Source organism: Ammospiza caudacuta, chromosome Z (genome assembly GCF_027887145.1).
Source record: "Ammospiza caudacuta isolate bAmmCau1 chromosome Z, bAmmCau1.pri, whole genome shotgun sequence".
Classification (NCBI taxonomy): Eukaryota; Metazoa; Chordata; class Aves; order Passeriformes; family Passerellidae; genus Ammospiza; species Ammospiza caudacuta.
In genome coordinates this window covers 75977752-75993976 of record NC_080632.1, presented here as the reverse complement: position 1 = coordinate 75993976, position 16225 = coordinate 75977752, and the positions used below count along the sequence as shown (strand labels likewise).

At 37.8% G+C, this 16225-nt stretch overlaps 1 protein-coding gene across 1 annotated transcript in view; it reads left to right on the top strand.

Moving 5' to 3' along the window:
* The first annotated feature begins 1688 nt into the window (after window positions 1-1688).
* Window positions 1689-16225, top strand: part of SLC1A3 (solute carrier family 1 member 3) — a 65997-nt gene continuing 51460 nt past the window's right edge. Inside the window, exons 1-2 of the mRNA XM_058823268.1 lie at window positions 1689-1786; window positions 3602-3876. Of these exons, the coding sequence (XP_058679251.1) occupies window positions 3696-3876 (181 nt within the window). The 5' untranslated portion in view covers window positions 1689-1786; window positions 3602-3695. The remainder of the gene's footprint in view (window positions 1787-3601; window positions 3877-16225) is intronic.

The window sequence follows — 16225 nt, the reverse complement described above, 5'->3', positions numbered from 1 at the left end:
GCTGTTCATATGAGCAGAGGGCAGAACTATATGGGAGGTTTTGCAGAAAGCAAGCCATGCTCAGAAAAGAAAGATCAAACAAGCAGATTGCTAGAGGGCAAAGGTTCATTAAAAGGTCAGTCCACATCTACAGAAAAAATAGTGAAAGTATTTAAAAACTGCACCATCAAAAATAAAAATGAGATAAACATTTAAGATGCCAGGTGCAAGAAAATACAACATGTGTTTCTGTCTTTGCAACCCAAGCTGTCAATGTTTTTTCTTCATTTTAAAAGTCAATTAATAAGTTGACTTAGATGTTTTCTTTCTTAAGTTAGACACCAAAGAGCAAGATTCCATGGTACACAAATGAATCTCAAACCTACATTAATCATAAAAAAATTTGAAATTATTAGATTTTAGATTTTTTTTTTCTCTACATTATACATCATTATTTGAATCACATTCAAATTGGAAAACACTATAGCAAAACCATTACTCTGACTATGTGGAAGTAAATTTTCTCTTAATTTTATTTTGCACCTATCTATACTTTTTGAGTATTGTACATAGATCTTTTTCCTGTCGACTTAAAATGACTTCTTAGGAAAATAATTTGAATATCAACATCATTTATAAACAAACCTTAAAAGATTAATATATAGAGATTAATTATATATTCAACATAAAATCATATACATTTTGATTTACAATATTTGTCTTTAAGAAAATACTTTCAATCCTTTTAAAGATGCACTAAAATGTAATTATGGAATGTTTTAACCTGACATTACCAATGCTTAAAATGAAAGTGTTTTTCTAAAAAGGAAAGTTCTTTGGAAATTCCCCCGATTCCCATCAACAAATACCTTTTCAACAACGCATACTTTGAAATGCTAGAAAAACTGAATGCCACTTATTTCTCAAAAGTGGATATTTTATACTTTTCATTCATTCTTTCTCTGTTATTGAAACAGGCTGAATGGGGCTTGCTGTCTGTGAGTTTAAAGTGCCAAGCAAGCGGCAAGTCTTACTATGTATTTTGAATATCTACAAGAAACATACAAAGGATTACAACTGATCGTGTTTTTCTCTTTCCTTGATAATACTCCAGTTGCTTCTGAAAGATATGTCCGGTTCCCCACCCTGGGAAGAGTAGATCTTGAATAGCTGTCTTTAAGAATTAGAAAACACGTGATAGCTTTCACACCATGCCTGTTTTTAGAACAAAGTGGCATGCTCAGATATTTTATTGCTTGTTTTGAAAAGCACAGGGCTGGTGTTATATAATTATGTTTAGGATTTTCAGATGTCCAGCCTGGAATGTCTGAGGAAGAAGCGCTCCAGCCTCCCCTGCCCTGTGCGTGTGTGCGATCCTTCAATTCTTCCCGGATCCTGATTTTGCATTTCTAACGAAGCTGAACTGACAAAGCGTGAAAGTGGTCTAAAAGGAAAAAACAAAGAAAGTGACCCTGCTTTCACTGTGTCAAGACTAATCAATATTCCAGAAGCCCCGCTTTCCTCCCCTCTCTCTCTCTCTCTGCTGATGCGCGGTTCGCGGTGGGTTGGTTTTGTCCCTTTTTTTTTTTTTTTTTTTTTTTTTTTTTTTTTTTTTTTTTTTTCCCCGGCGCTGGGCCGGCAGTCTCCTCCCCTTTCCTTAAGTTGCAGGGATAGTAAGTTGCCGTGCTCGGGAGCACATGCAGATGTCAGTTTTCCCCCTGCCGCCCGCCCGGCTCCGCAGCTCCGTCCGCACTCGCCGCCCGCCCCTGCCCCGTCCGCGCCGCCCAGGACGCGGAGCCGCGACCAGGTGAGAGCGCCCTGTCCCCTCCTGTCCCCTCCTGTCCTGCCCTGCAGAGAGGGTCCGAGCGGGGGGGAGGCATCCTTCATCCTTCACTCTGCGCCTTTGTGTCCTAATTAATCGATTCCTCTTTTGATTGATTAATCTTCTGGCTGCGCCCATGTTCCTCCTCGATCTTGATGTAAATTGTGCAGGACAGATTAGCTGCTGAACGTCCTGGAAAGAAAGAAAAGGCACTGTGAACGATCTCCCTCTCTCCCTTTTTTTTTTCCCCCTTCTTCTCTTCTCTCTCTCTCTTTTTTTTTTTTTTTTTTTTTTTTTTAATGCGTACATTATTCGGTCGGGGGGGGGGGGGCAAAAAAAAAAAAAATCCCGCTTCCATACAGCAGTCCTGTCCGCGGTAGAACCCTTACTAAATTTTAATATTTAGCTAGGTCTCACAATTTTTGTTTCCACTCCTTAAAGCAGCACAGTTTACAGCGTTCTGTTAAAATTCAGGGAGGATATTGCGCTGAAGTGCTAAAGTGAAACGTCTTGAAACATATGGTAAAAGCAGGGATCAAAATCCACCAAAATAAACTTGTTACAACATGCGATTTTGCATAAAACGTGCTGGCTGAAACCACAGTGTATTTATATTTTAAATGCTTCCGGGGAAAAAAAAGTGTTTTGGCACTAAATTTATTTAAAATGAGGTGTTAGAGTTGGTCTGTCTATAAACAGAGACAGATTGCAGCAGAAGCACATAGGTCTATCCATTTATTCATTAGTAATTACTTTTTTAAAAGCCTGCCAGTGTATATTGACCAAGACTTCAGAAAATTGTATTCTCAGTCTGGAAGATACCTTTGAGGAGTCTCCATTACTAAACAAACTCATACCCAGCAGTCATCAAAACAAACCCACACCATCTAAAATAAAAAGTAATATCTTAATTAAAAACGTTTGATATTAAAACATTTTAAGGTTGATTCAGAGCATGATTTCTTAAAGTCAGACGTGGTGTGGTTCTTGGGTTTTCCTGCACAGGTCCAGGATTTGGACTCCATGATCCTGATGTGTCCCTTCCAACTCAGGACAGTCTGTGATTCTGTGAAATATGCTCATAATTGCTATCAGGACAAGCTAAGCATTACTCTGCAATGTGAGCTGGTATTGCTGTCTGAAGCAACAAGTTAAGTGGGATATTACTTCTGATGTTTTACAGATGGGCTCGGAGTAGTTTATACAGCTAAAAGATGAATGTTATCAACATAAAGCTGTCAAAGGCATATCTTCTAAATAGTGCTTGAGGGATAAATAAACTATTGCTGCTGCCTTTTTCCATGTGAAAAGAAAGAATTGAGACAATGCATTCAATCATTTAAAAACATTTGAAATGTAGAACAATTTAAATGCACCATTTTGAGCAAAATATTTCTCTTCAATCGTTAATGTGAAGGTGAGCTAGATTTTTTTTTCAAATAATAATGGCCTGATAAAAAGTACAAGAGCAAGCATGACAGGGAGTTTTAAACATTATTCCTCAAGTTGCTATGATTTGTACTGATTTTACATTTATGTATCAATAGCAAATATTAAAAAAAGTTACTCCTGGGTTTTACAGCATGACAGCAGTTCATGTCTGAAGACATGGGACACTTATCTGATCAGTCCATGTAATCCTTCTTTCAAAGTCATTGAGGTTCTGCATCAAAAACTGCTTAGATATTAAGAACAATACAAGTTTTACTGAAACATGAAGAATATTTGCTTCTATGTAAATACGTAGCTAATCATTCCCCTAAAATCTTACTGCAGTGTTTGATATTTCTTGTCTTGCAGGTCTCTCCAGTAACTCCCACTGAAAAGAGTCCTCCACTTTTCTGAAGGGATACTGACAGAAATTAATTATAAAAGAAAGCTTTCAGCAAGATAAATGACTAAAGGTAACGGAGAAGACCCAAAACCTGGAAGTAGGATGGAGCGAATTCAACAAGGAGTCCGGAAACGTACTCTTTTGGCCAAAAAAAAAGTGCAGAGCATAACAAAGGACGATGTTAAAAGTTATTTAATGAGGAATGCCTTTGTGCTCTTCACCGTTGTTGCTGTGATTCTTGGTGAGTAATTTGTTCAATAGGAATATTTTGTTCTCCAGTGCATTTGACAATGACGATGTGACTGGGTGATTTGCATTACAAATGAGTTTCCAAATTCTTCTGCACTGATAAGAATGTTCTGGCTTGGAGAGTTTTGGCTTTGACAGCTTCATGTAGCTTAAGGAAGAGCCATTAAATTATTCTAGTAATTCCTAAGAAGAATTTTGCTGAGAAAAACCAACCGGAATAGCTGTTTTATGAATTCTTCCCTTAAAGAATCAGATACAATAACAAAATTTAATGCTTTCAATTGTATCTTTTCCTACCAGAGCCAGTTGCCACAAAACGCTCAGGAAGCAACTTTTATTCACCTAAACTACCAAAAAATTAACACTTTGCAATGATGAACAGAAACTCTCAGTGAACGGAATGAGGAGACGTTTCTAAGCAAAGGCATGAAATAGATACAGTCTCAGTCTTTTCAGTTTTCCCCTGATAAAGGCAAACCTAAGCTTATTCTCCCTCAGCCACTCACAATCTTACACATGCATCTTTCAGATGCAATTCGGGCAACAATGGCAGTGTTACTTATTCAAAGGCCTGAAAGCACCTGATTAAATGCCTTTTAAGAGTATACTGAGAGGAATCCAGTACATCAAACAGCCTTTAGGTTTGGAATGCACCAAAATATTGCTACATACTTTGAATTAGCATTAGAAAGAGAATCTGCTGAGAAAAACATGCAATTTTTAAAACTAATTTTTCTTTAAATTATTACATCATTCTTAAGATAATTTTTCTTTAACTAGAGATTGTCAGAGTGACACCATATTTCATGAAATAACCACTCTTTACAGGGTAAGCAAGAACTTAATGGCTTTACTGTATGGGTTTCACTTTCTCCACCCATTTAAAATATAAAATTGTGAATCTGATCATGATGGTGATGCAAAACCATATGTAATCACCTAAAGATAATGGTCTATATCCTTTTCCTTTGTAGGCCCTAATGTCCTTACTAGTGCTGTTCTATGTAGGTCTGCTTGCTGTGTTTCTGCAACTCTTAGAGGAATTGAAATTTTAGGGCTCTACCATTATTGTTGCTTGATACCACACCAGCATTGTTATTTCAAATTAATTTCAGGTTTGATAGTCTTTTCTTGGGATACATTTATATTAATTTGCCTATTGGTAAAATAAAGTACTTCTTTGCTAAAGCAGTAACTTCGGTTTCAGATACTTAAAAATAGCATTTTATAGTAAGTGTTTTAATTCCTAACTAAGAATTTTATAGATGTAAAATCCCCATTAATATCAGGGTGAAAAAATTAGGTGTTTTATCTACAATGGTCAGAAAAGGCAGAGCAAGTCAAACTAGTTTTGAAACACTGTCCAACCACAAAGAACACAATTCTTTGATTGTTACTTTTCTAGACAGCATGTGAAAAAAAATTTCTTTTTGCAATTTTTTCTCTGTCATCTACATCCAGTAGGGCTCCCACAGATTTGTTGATGTGGAAATGAAATGTGGACTGGACAAGTGGTTTTGCTGTTATTGCTGGGTCCAAATAATTTTAGGTAACTACTGTCACTCTGCCCACTACTCCACTACCACCTACAGCAGAGGATCAATTCGCACTGGGACACAAGTTGGAGAACTGATGAAAATGTGCAGTCTAAGATGAGCTGGCTGCTCCAGTTCTGCTCATGAACCTGTAGACATATCTACATAACATGTAGAAGAAAAAGTCATCTTGTTATTATCACAAAATACTCAAAATTTTTCTTACATCTGTTATTTTTGGTGTAATTTTGCAGTACCTATATATGATTAGAGCAGTAATTTCATGGTTAATCGATTATAAAAAGGTAATATTTGGGGCTTTTGAGAGTTTTTTGCTGTTGTGGAAGTACTCAGAAGTAGGGAACAGATGGCTGAAGGTTGGGAAACACTCAGTGGTGGAACTCCATCTGTCTAGTTTGGCAAGGACTAAGTTGTTCTCATCATTCAGTCGTTTGGTGGTCTGTGGAAAATTAGATGGTGGGCTTGATCCCCTCCCTAGGAGACAATAATCAGTGTTGCAGAATTAGCCCACCAATTAGCACTAGTGGCTCTCCCATTTGCGGTGCTTGGATGTGAGTCTAGGTGGAAACCAAGCTATACTCAAGCCAGGTTTGAATCATTTATGAGAAATAATGTTTAATGTCTGTGATCTAACAGACGGATGACAGTTCTTAGAGCTGTGAGTCCAGAAGACAGCTCAAGACATAGACACCATGCTCAAGAAAACATTTGATTTAGAGGGAGCAACATTTCTTCAGAGACATTTTTTTCACATCTCTTTAGTCAAGGGATAAACATGAAAAAACCTTTTTTAATAGAGCGTTTCCTATTTCTTTGCTGAGCAGGATTGATTTCAGTAGAGGTTAAGTGCATAGGATCTTATCTTAGTTCAGTACTGTAGTTTATAGTGGGGGCCTGAGCTTGTGTTGAAGTGGGAACTTGCCCTTTGTTATGAAGTGGGAAACTACAACTTGCAATTCTCTCTGTTTTATACAGATATTTTGCAAATAGGTTGAGATTTTTCTGGTATTCACATGACAAGGAGAAATACAGACATTTATATAGCCATCTGTTGTTACTCTGATTCTAAACTAAATTCTGAACTAAATTCACTAGCTGTTACCATACTAAGCCAATTACTCATTAAAAACATAGTGATGAAGATCCAAGAAGCTATAATTCAATGTGAAAAATACTTAGAACTATTCCCTATTCCCATAAAAATGCATGGAATGTCCTTCAGACTACACCTTCTGCATAGGTGGGGTCTGTCTAGCACATTGTCATAAAAATTGTTAATATTTTTAGTGAAATATAAAGTTTTCTCAAGCCCTTCAAGAAACTCGGAGAAAAGCATAGTCAAAAAGCAAATTATGACGCCATTTTTTCACATTTTTCATGTTCACATAAAGATATTATGATTTCTGTAGTCAATCTTGCCAAGACTTAGTAGATGAGAGCAATCCTGTGAGATAAATTTTTGAGGCTGACCACTGGTAAATTGAGAATATCACAATGACCAGGAGCACTTGAGGGTAGTGTAGGGAACATGGTGGCTCATGGAAAATCTGCAGGAAGTCTCACAAACTTTGAAGTGCTAGCCAAATTACTGGCAAAATCTAAGGCTCTCCCACGCTACTCAGAACCATCATCCTGTCCCCAAAAACTCCTTCCTTTCAGATACACTTCCTTTATCAGCCAGCCTTCATTCTCACATCCTATTTTCTCAAAAATGGCACAGGAACCCAGACTCTGGAGGGATTCTAAATGCCAAAGAATCTTCCTGTGAGTTCTGAACTTGTACTGAAGGACAGGACTGAGATACAGAGCACTGCTGAGCAGAGATCCTCGGAAGCTGCCTGCAGTGAAATGCTGTTTTAATTGAAACAGAGGAGGCTGTGAAGCAAATACTATGAAAAGGAGTTTCTGCTTAGTTATTGAGCTCCAATTCACTAGCTAAAATCCTTTTGCCAGGGGTATATAATGTTGCAGTTGTCTGCTGGGACATTCAAGGAGGAGGGGGATGGATCCATGTTTTCTGACTCTCTGTTTCCTCAAAGGGAAGAGGGAATGCAGGTCTGGCTGTGTCATTGAAGCCAGGCTTCTGTAATTGCCAGCAATCTCACAATAGGTGTGAAATATAGATAAACCCAGGCAACCTCTGTTCTGCTACAGCACACACCATGTGGGAGATTCCAAAGCTTTCCAGTGTTTACCAAAAAAAACTAGCTAAAAAAAACTAGCTAAAAGAACTAGCTAAAAGAACAGGTCTTGCCTTGCCCCTTTTCCCTGAAGAGAAAAAGCAGAGATAAATAAAGCCTTGAAAGGATCTCTCGTGACACGGAAGGCAAAACACCCACAGAGCCCTTAAAATATCTAAACAGTGAAAAGTTGTGCAAAGGAGGACAGGGAATGAGATTCTCCTATCTCCAGAGACTCCCTGTCTGAACAACAGCTTAAAGACCTGTGAAGTACAAGTCTGTGATAGGCAGGTAGACAAAACTCAGGATAATTCCCACAAAAACAGCAGCCTTGTGTGTTGAAGCACCATCTTTTCTGCTATTGACCGATTTCTGTATCCACTTAAGGGTGAGGCTGACATACCCAGAGAAGAGTATTTGAGTTCACTATATATTGACATTGAACACTGTGACAAATCCTAGTGCAGGATTGGTTAAATTTGCATGAGAACAAAATGAAGATCCATCACTGAAGGAGAAACAGCTGTGGGACCTGAGTTTTAGGTAAAAGAATAAGTTGAAGCATAAAGAGAGAGATTATACAAAAAAAAAAGAGATAAGAATATATGCAAGAAAATCAAGACAGTTGACTACAGTTAAAGAGAAATTAATTATTTTTATGCTGAACTCAGAGGCTGACTCTGTCTCAGGGCTCTCCTAAAGAACCCGACCAATGCAACTGATTTCTCACTGAGTGACAAAACCTTCCTAAGTAACAGTCTGAAAAATTTGCTACTCAAAACCTTTTTTTTTTTTTTTAAGTATAAAATAGCTATAATTTTGGAAGAAAAAGAAGCATGAACATGCATCATAAAACTCAGAGTGACACTTAAAGCTCCAAAAGAGATTATTCTTTTCAAAAGCAAGAAAAAGTATAGAAATGCAAAGAACCTTAATTCTGCCATTAAGAAGACACCAGTAAAAGTCAGACTGTGAAATACAAACAGTACTCTAGTTTAACAGCAAAATAAAAGAATGTTAATATATTATCACAATCCCCATTTCTTACCACAATTCATTTTGTTGTTACTGAAATGAAACAGCAATGACTGTTGAACTGCCACACATGGCACAGAGTAACAATAAACTTGGCTACCTCATGAATAACAATTAAGCATTCTGGAGAGAACAGTTGTGCATAAATGCTCAGTAAAGATGCAAAATCTTTACAAGCTAAGTATCAGCTTATTTCTATCCTAACACTCTAAACTGTCGAATCAGTGGACTTGCAAAGTGGTGCTCAAAAGCAGAATGTGTCAATGGTTATAAAACAGTGCAGAGAAACATTCATTCATTCCACTCTTCATACAGATTGAAAAAAGGCTGTTGAGATCCTCAAAATTCTCTCTAGAAGTTAAAAATAAATGTATGTACATAATAATGCTTCTTAAAAATCAAAATAAAAAGCTCTCCTAGGTGAAATGCATGGCAGTAACAGTGTGGGGCATTTAGGATGTGGTTTCTCAGAGATTTTACAAGAAAATTCTCTGAATGCCATTAGAGTATGGTCAACTGAACCACCAGTTATCTCAAGGATTCTCAAGAAAAATTTTGTGTTGATCCTGAAAGGAGTCAGAAAAGACACATGAACATGGAATAAATCGGTATTAGGGCTTGCCAGCCCTTTCCATCTTTTCAGTAGACAGGGACTATAATTGCTGTGGTGACTGGAAGGCAGCACAAAATCATAAGCAAGATGCCAGTGATTTGTATGCTGAATAAATATTTAACATTGTTAGATCCTTACTGGTACTTGTAAAGCTAGAACAAGATGTCATTGGAGATGAAATGCTTTTGAGCTGGCCACAGTGAAGGTGTGGCTAAAGATAGTATGTTCAGTTGTTCATTAATTCCTGAAAATATTCATTTAGCTTAAAATTCTGACAAAATTCCTTGAAATAGCCAGGCATCTGAAAGTTTCAAGGGATTATATGATATCATAGAAAAAATGCTTTTATAAAATTCTTATCTTTAAGTGCATTTAAAAAACTTTACTAATAAATCCAATATTAAAAAGAAATAAACAAAGGGGCTAGATATTCTAGATGTTGAAAAGGCTGCTAAAAAAAAAGTAAGATAAAAATGCAGGCATTGGGAGAATTTGTGCTGTAGTGTAGCATAGACATCTAGATCCATAGCTGAGACACACTAATTTTTTTTTATTTTTCATGCCTTGTTAAAGGAAAATCAGGTCTTTTGCAACCACCAGCTTCATTAAATAATCCTTGTAGTCACAGTAGGTGTGCATATCCTCTGACAATCCTCTAAAGTCCTTCTGTTCGCTGTGCATTCCTTTAAAATTTTATATTTAATTTCATTTTTAATTACAACCCAGTAATCTTATGATAAGCAAACTTACAGCAAGGCGGACACTGAGGTGCTGCAGCAAGTCCAGAGACAGACAATAAAGCTGGGGAAGGGTCTGGAGCTCAAGTCCTGTGAGGAAAAGCTAAAGGGACCTGTGATGTTTTAGCAGCTTTTCTCCTGGAGGAAAGGAGTCTCGGGGGACCTTCTCGCTCTCTGCAACTCCCTGAAAGGAGGCCTTAGCCAGGTGGGGATCGGCCTCTTCTCACAAGACCAGAGGAAAAGGTCTGGAGATGTGTCAGAGGGTGTCTAGTTTGGATTTTGGGAAAAATTCTTTCACCGAATGGGTTGTCAAACACTGAAACAAGTCTGCCCTGGGAAGCAGGGCACCTGATGGAGCCACCATCCCTGCAGACACTGAAAATCTGTGTAGATGTGGCACTTTGGGTCATGGTTTAGTGGTGGGCTTGGCAGTGCTGGGTTAAGACTTGAGCTTGGTGATCTTAGAGGTCTGTTCCAGCCTCTGGTTCTATGATTCAATGGGATTTAGCATAGATAATATTTTTTTTTTCCACAGCATAATGCAATTCAGTTTAACTGGAGCTTCGGAGCAATAAGGCAGTGCAACTGGTGTTAAAAAAAGTGCTTAGTGAGGAGCAATAAGAAATTGCTGTCTCCCATATAAATTTCTCCATCTCTGTTGTTCACAGAATATTCTGTGGAGTCTACAACATATATTAAACAACACCTAAGCTCCTCACCAAGAAGTCTTAAATTATTAATGGATACAAAATATGTATATGGTATAGAGTAGGGAATAAACTATGGAAAATAGTAAAAGAATAAATGGAAATTATTTCAGAGAAATTTTAGTAAAAGCTGGATTATTGCATTTATTATGTCAACCCACCAGACTTGAAGTTGTATAGCCAGGATCTACACTTTCAATCAACACAATGAAACCACATGGTGTGTAACCCTATAGAACCCATACAAGAGAAACTTATTTTCATTCTAGGTTTCATGGGACTTTTTAAAATAAAAGAGTAAAATAATACGTGTGATGAGCTGCACAACAGTGAAAAGGAAAATAATTAAATGCTAGAAAAGAGGCCAAGAAAGCCAGAAGGATCAGAGGAGAATCAGGATAGTAACAAAATGTTACTGTTACTCATATTTCCTGGTTATTCTCCCATATTCTTTCTTTTAGCATGAGTTTTATTCGCCTTTTGAATTCTCTTTCTCTTCTCTGCGTTAAAAAAATGCAATATCTTGCTTGAAATTTAGCATGTGTACATATATTCTATTGGCATGGATAGAAGACCATAAATAGAAATGAGCTTGAGAGTTACAAAGTGTGTGCTTGTTTTTCACCTTTTACTGTAACTTGGTATAACTGTAAATTGATTTATTCAAAACAAAATTTATAAAAGATGGGGCTCCAATTTTAAGCATCATTTACACTGCAACATAATCTGGCCCCTCAAACTGGCTCTAGTAAATGCTTAGATTTTACCATGCACAAGGGCTAAATGAAAGTAAAAGAGTAGAATTGCCTTTGTAATACAGGACCAATAATCAGGGAATTTGTGGGAGTACTAACCAAAGACAGTTGACAAGTAAGTCTACTACATGCATTTTGATGTCTTTTAAATTTTTTTTTACTTGGGAATCCATATATTAAACAGATACGGATGTGCAATCACGTTCTTCAAAGTCCAAAATGCAAGCAAAGGAAGCTGCCCACGGAACCTAAATCTCAGAGCTCTTTTTAGCACATGGGCTAGAGCAAGGAGACTTAGCTGGGTAGCCGCACAAGCCCATGACCTAAGCATGTAGCTGCCCAAAACTTCCAGGAGGAACACAGGCAGTCAAACAAACAAACAAACAGGTTTGCATTCCTACTGCCACTCCTTTCTGAGTCACGACCATGCCAGACATTTTCACCCAGTGGAGGTGCAGAAGCCCAGGTGGGAGTGCTGTTAGCTGCACTTGAGGAGCTAGGTCATGCTTTTCCTCTCAAAAGGCAAGTTACCGGAGAAGGCAACTCCACCATTCCTTTCTAAGCTGTGGTTTTAGGTAGAGGGAAATGTAAGGCTTCTAAGGACGAATGCAAATGCCAAGAGAGCAAAAGGCAGCATTGTGTTTAACCCAATGACTAAAAGGCTCACCTATAACAGGGAGCCCCAGGCTGTGAAGCAGCGCTTGGAGCAAGAACAGGGACACGGAGTGTGTCCAGATGATCCTGTGCATTCTGTGTGACAGTTGTGTTCAGTTGCTAGTCCCTCAGGATTTAGCCTGGAATTAGGCAAATAGATGTTTAGGTCATGGCAGATCTGAGAAAAACACAAGCAGAAGGGTGAGAACTGAGGAATCTTCCAGTGCAAATGGAGTAGTGCCCATTAACTTCATAGATTTTCAGAGCAAAGCTTTTTTTTATCTGGAGGGACTTGAAAGGTCATAGTCTGGACTCAGGCACCTACTGTGTAACTAAGCATTATTCCAGGTGCAAGTTTCCCTGTGCCATTTTTGTGACCTTTAAGATAGGAAAATTCTACCATTCAAAATAACACCTAACAGTTGGAAAAGAGGTGTCATTACCTGTATGGAGGCTGGGTCTAAATTAATAAATATGCTACAATGTATCTTCAAGATGAGTTAATTCTCAAGAAGTAAGGCATGATTCATCCTTTTAATCAACTGAAATTAAACACTTCTGGAAATTAATGTTTTGGAAAGGGCTGTTGGCAAGTAAAAGAAATAGATGGAGGGTTCTATTTGTGAATAGTTTCACAGCCATACTGAGGATTTCAGGGATGAAGTGGCTCATAATCAAACAGCGAGGAACTGAAAGCATCCCAGATATATTTTTAAGAAAATGGTGACATGATTCCATGAACTTCAGCCATGAGCCTGATTTTCTTATGGAAAGAACTCACCGAAAAAATCAAACATTAAAAAAGTGTTATGGTGAAGCTTACACCTGATTTGGCAAAAATCTTATATTCTACAAGGTGAAATGCTGCCTCTCAGTCTATCCTGGTTGTTTGCATGTCTCAGCAAAATACTGGACAAAAAAGAAATTTTTTAACTAAGTCTGCCATATGTTCCATAATCCAGATAGTCCTGGCATGGCCATATCTTGATTCAACAAAATACTTAAACCTCAGTGTCAAACAAGTCATTTATAGATTTAGACTATCAGCGCTAAGCTAAATTAACAGGTGGTTTTGTAGGAATTAAAAGGTGGACTAGCTCCACAGGGATACATATGCATAGTTTGAATGTCCTCCTAATGATGGTGCTTAACTGATATCAAGATAGTCCAGCCTAAAATGAACTCTTTGTAGTGTGTGTCTAAGCTGGAATTAAAAAAAAACCAAAGGCAACTGTCCATATCCACCTTCAAGATATCTGTCAAACTATGCCAGAAGTTCCTCAGAATAGAGCTCTGTTGTCTGTGAATGTTTGCATAAAGTTCTTGGACCTGAGTGGTCTCAGTCTCACAGTCTGCAATTCCTTTGTGCAGCTATACTGTCAAAAAGACAAAATAATATGGATGAGCAGCTGAAACCACAGTAGGGAAAAGTAGAATTCAGTGCTGGTAAGGAATATGTCAACTTGCAGCCAAGGAAAAAGAGTAAAGAAAGAAATGTAAAGCAGGAAAGATACCCTATAAACTATGAGAGAGCAGCTTTCTTATCTGTTTTTATCTGTATTTTATAAATACATTAACTTTAGTCATGAACATGAAGCAGCAAAGTAAAGCCAGGCATGAAAGGAACAGCTATTATAGTAACTTTGTAAAGCACAGAGTAGTACCTTCATTCTAAGCAATAATACATAAAATATAATCTAATATATACTGTGAATGTCTGAGTGTTTATATATGCATAGTAAGATATTATTCCTGTTCATGGAATTACTTGTTATTTTTTGCATTAAAAGTATTTTTTTAATATAGCTCAGAGACTAGCAAGAGTACATAAACTAGGCATAGTTTGTCTTTCAATGAAATCTCTTGTCTGAGGATGAAATCATGAATAATGTCCCTATTCCATTAAGAACAGTCTGCTTCAGTGCCAGCAGTGAAAACTCTTCATTCCAAATCTGGTGCTAATGCCCTGCAATTGCTTGTCTGGAAATAAAAATTTTAAAAAAATTAAAAAGAAGAAGTGAGAAATCAATTACGAACAAGAGGTAAACACAAAAACAGTTCAAGGAAAACAAGTGAAAAAATTTTAAAAACAGTTAAAGGCAAGCAGAGAAGTTAATAAAATGAGAACAATTTTTTGGACATGTTCTCAAAGGAACAAAATTACCTCCTAATTGGGGAAGACAGGCAAATGAGCCAAACAACTAGAGACAAAAGGGAAAAAGTGTATGAGTCTAACACTAGAGCAAAGAAATAGCAAAGGACAAATTTCAATAGTTTCTAAAAAGCCTTTTTAGCAGCACTCAGAAGCTGTCCTCAGATTTTGTATCCAGTTTAGGCAGCCTCTGGTCAAATGGTGCTTTTGCTCATTGCTTTGTTACATCAGTTCTTACAGCTTCAGATTCCCCTCTCCACTTGCATGTTTTCTGTCCACAAATTCCAAGGAGGAGATGCTGTGTCTGCAAGTAAAGGCAACATGCAAGTGCTTTATAGCTGTAGATATAAAGATGTGTCAGAAATTCAGGCTCCTCCGGAGCTGGGCAGAGTGTTTGACTCTGAGCTGGGAATTGAGTGCCCATGTGTCTCTGTTAATCTAGCTCTAAATGTCCACTATACACTTTTATGATAAAACGCCTCTGCATCTTTGCAAACTGTAAAACTGAATACTGCTGTTAGAAGGGTGGTGTGGGTTTTTGGGGGAAAACAATCTCTCTTACAGGATAAAGCAAACCTTCAGTGTCAGGGTCGGGTGTTCCTGAGGCTGTGTCTCCCCTGCACAGCTGTGAGCTCCTGTGGCCCCTGAGCAAAGGTTGCACACTGACTTCTCTTCTGATGCAGTGGACAACTCTCTGACATCACCATGACTCTTACTTTGCTATTAACCTGCTTTTCTCGGACATGTCCCTTTTTGCAGATCCCAGATCTTTTCTGGGATTGTCATGTCTAGGATATCTAGCTCTTCCACATTGTTTCTCCCATGACTGCACTCACAGTATGTCTAAGACAAAAGAAAGGTAGCTGCTTGTGTCCAAATCAACACATATTCCACTTTAATATAGAATCTAATGTGGCAACTTGGAGCCCAGGTCCTTAACCTCTCTGCTGCAGTGTCATCATGCAGTTATAACCTGGCATTATGTTCAATAAAATGGTTTCAAAGGGAACACACATTCCTACCTACATAGGGAGAACCAGAAAGCAAGGAAAGGGCAGGTGTGATACACCAGGTCTACTAGGGGGTGAAAATTCAATATAAAATTCTGAAACAAGAATTATTAAAATCAAAGTCATGCTGAGCAAATTGAGTGATTCTTGTGGCAAGCAATGAAAGAAATTAAGAAAGAGATTTTGCCGGCAACTTGAAGTATTTCTTATCGCTGGAAAAGTAATTTACCTGTTTGTCTCAAGTAAATACAGTTGTGGACTTATCAGAAGCTGGCTGTTAGAAGAAAAGGTGTCAGAACAAAATGGTAAATTAAGCAATAACAAACGACCCAAAGAACAAAAGCAGTCATTCCGGAGCTCTGCAGGAATGAAGGAATGAAATGGCTGTGGAGCTAACAAAAATATACAATGTCCCATTAAACTGGTAGAAGCCTGATTCCCTTCATGGCTCTTGCCCAATTGCTGTTATAGGACAAAATGTTATTTGCTTGGTGGTTACAAGGTTTTCTGGAACTGAACTATTAACAGCTGTTAGTTTAGAACAGCATTCTACTCAGTATAAAGTGGGTTTTTTTCCCAGTTAGTTTTGAAGTTTTCTATTTCCTACTGGAAAAGAAGAAGTAATTCTGTACCACATATATTAAGGGAAAGGATACTGAAATGGACCTCCTTTAACAGTGTTCTGAGATTTACAGTAAAGAGCAGAAGTGTATATAACTCTTAGTGGTATGTTCTGGCTTAACTGGCAAGTGCTGATAAGGACAAAGCAGCTCTTGTTCCATTATTGATAAAACAAATAGTAATTTTCTCCTGAAATATGTTTAAGTGATGTTTGGTCAATTGAGAAGTACAACTGTCAGAATTCTGCACTTCTTGCTTGAACATGCAGTAGACAGCATGGGCATTGTAAAAAAGTTCAAGTCTGAGATAACTGTATAGTCT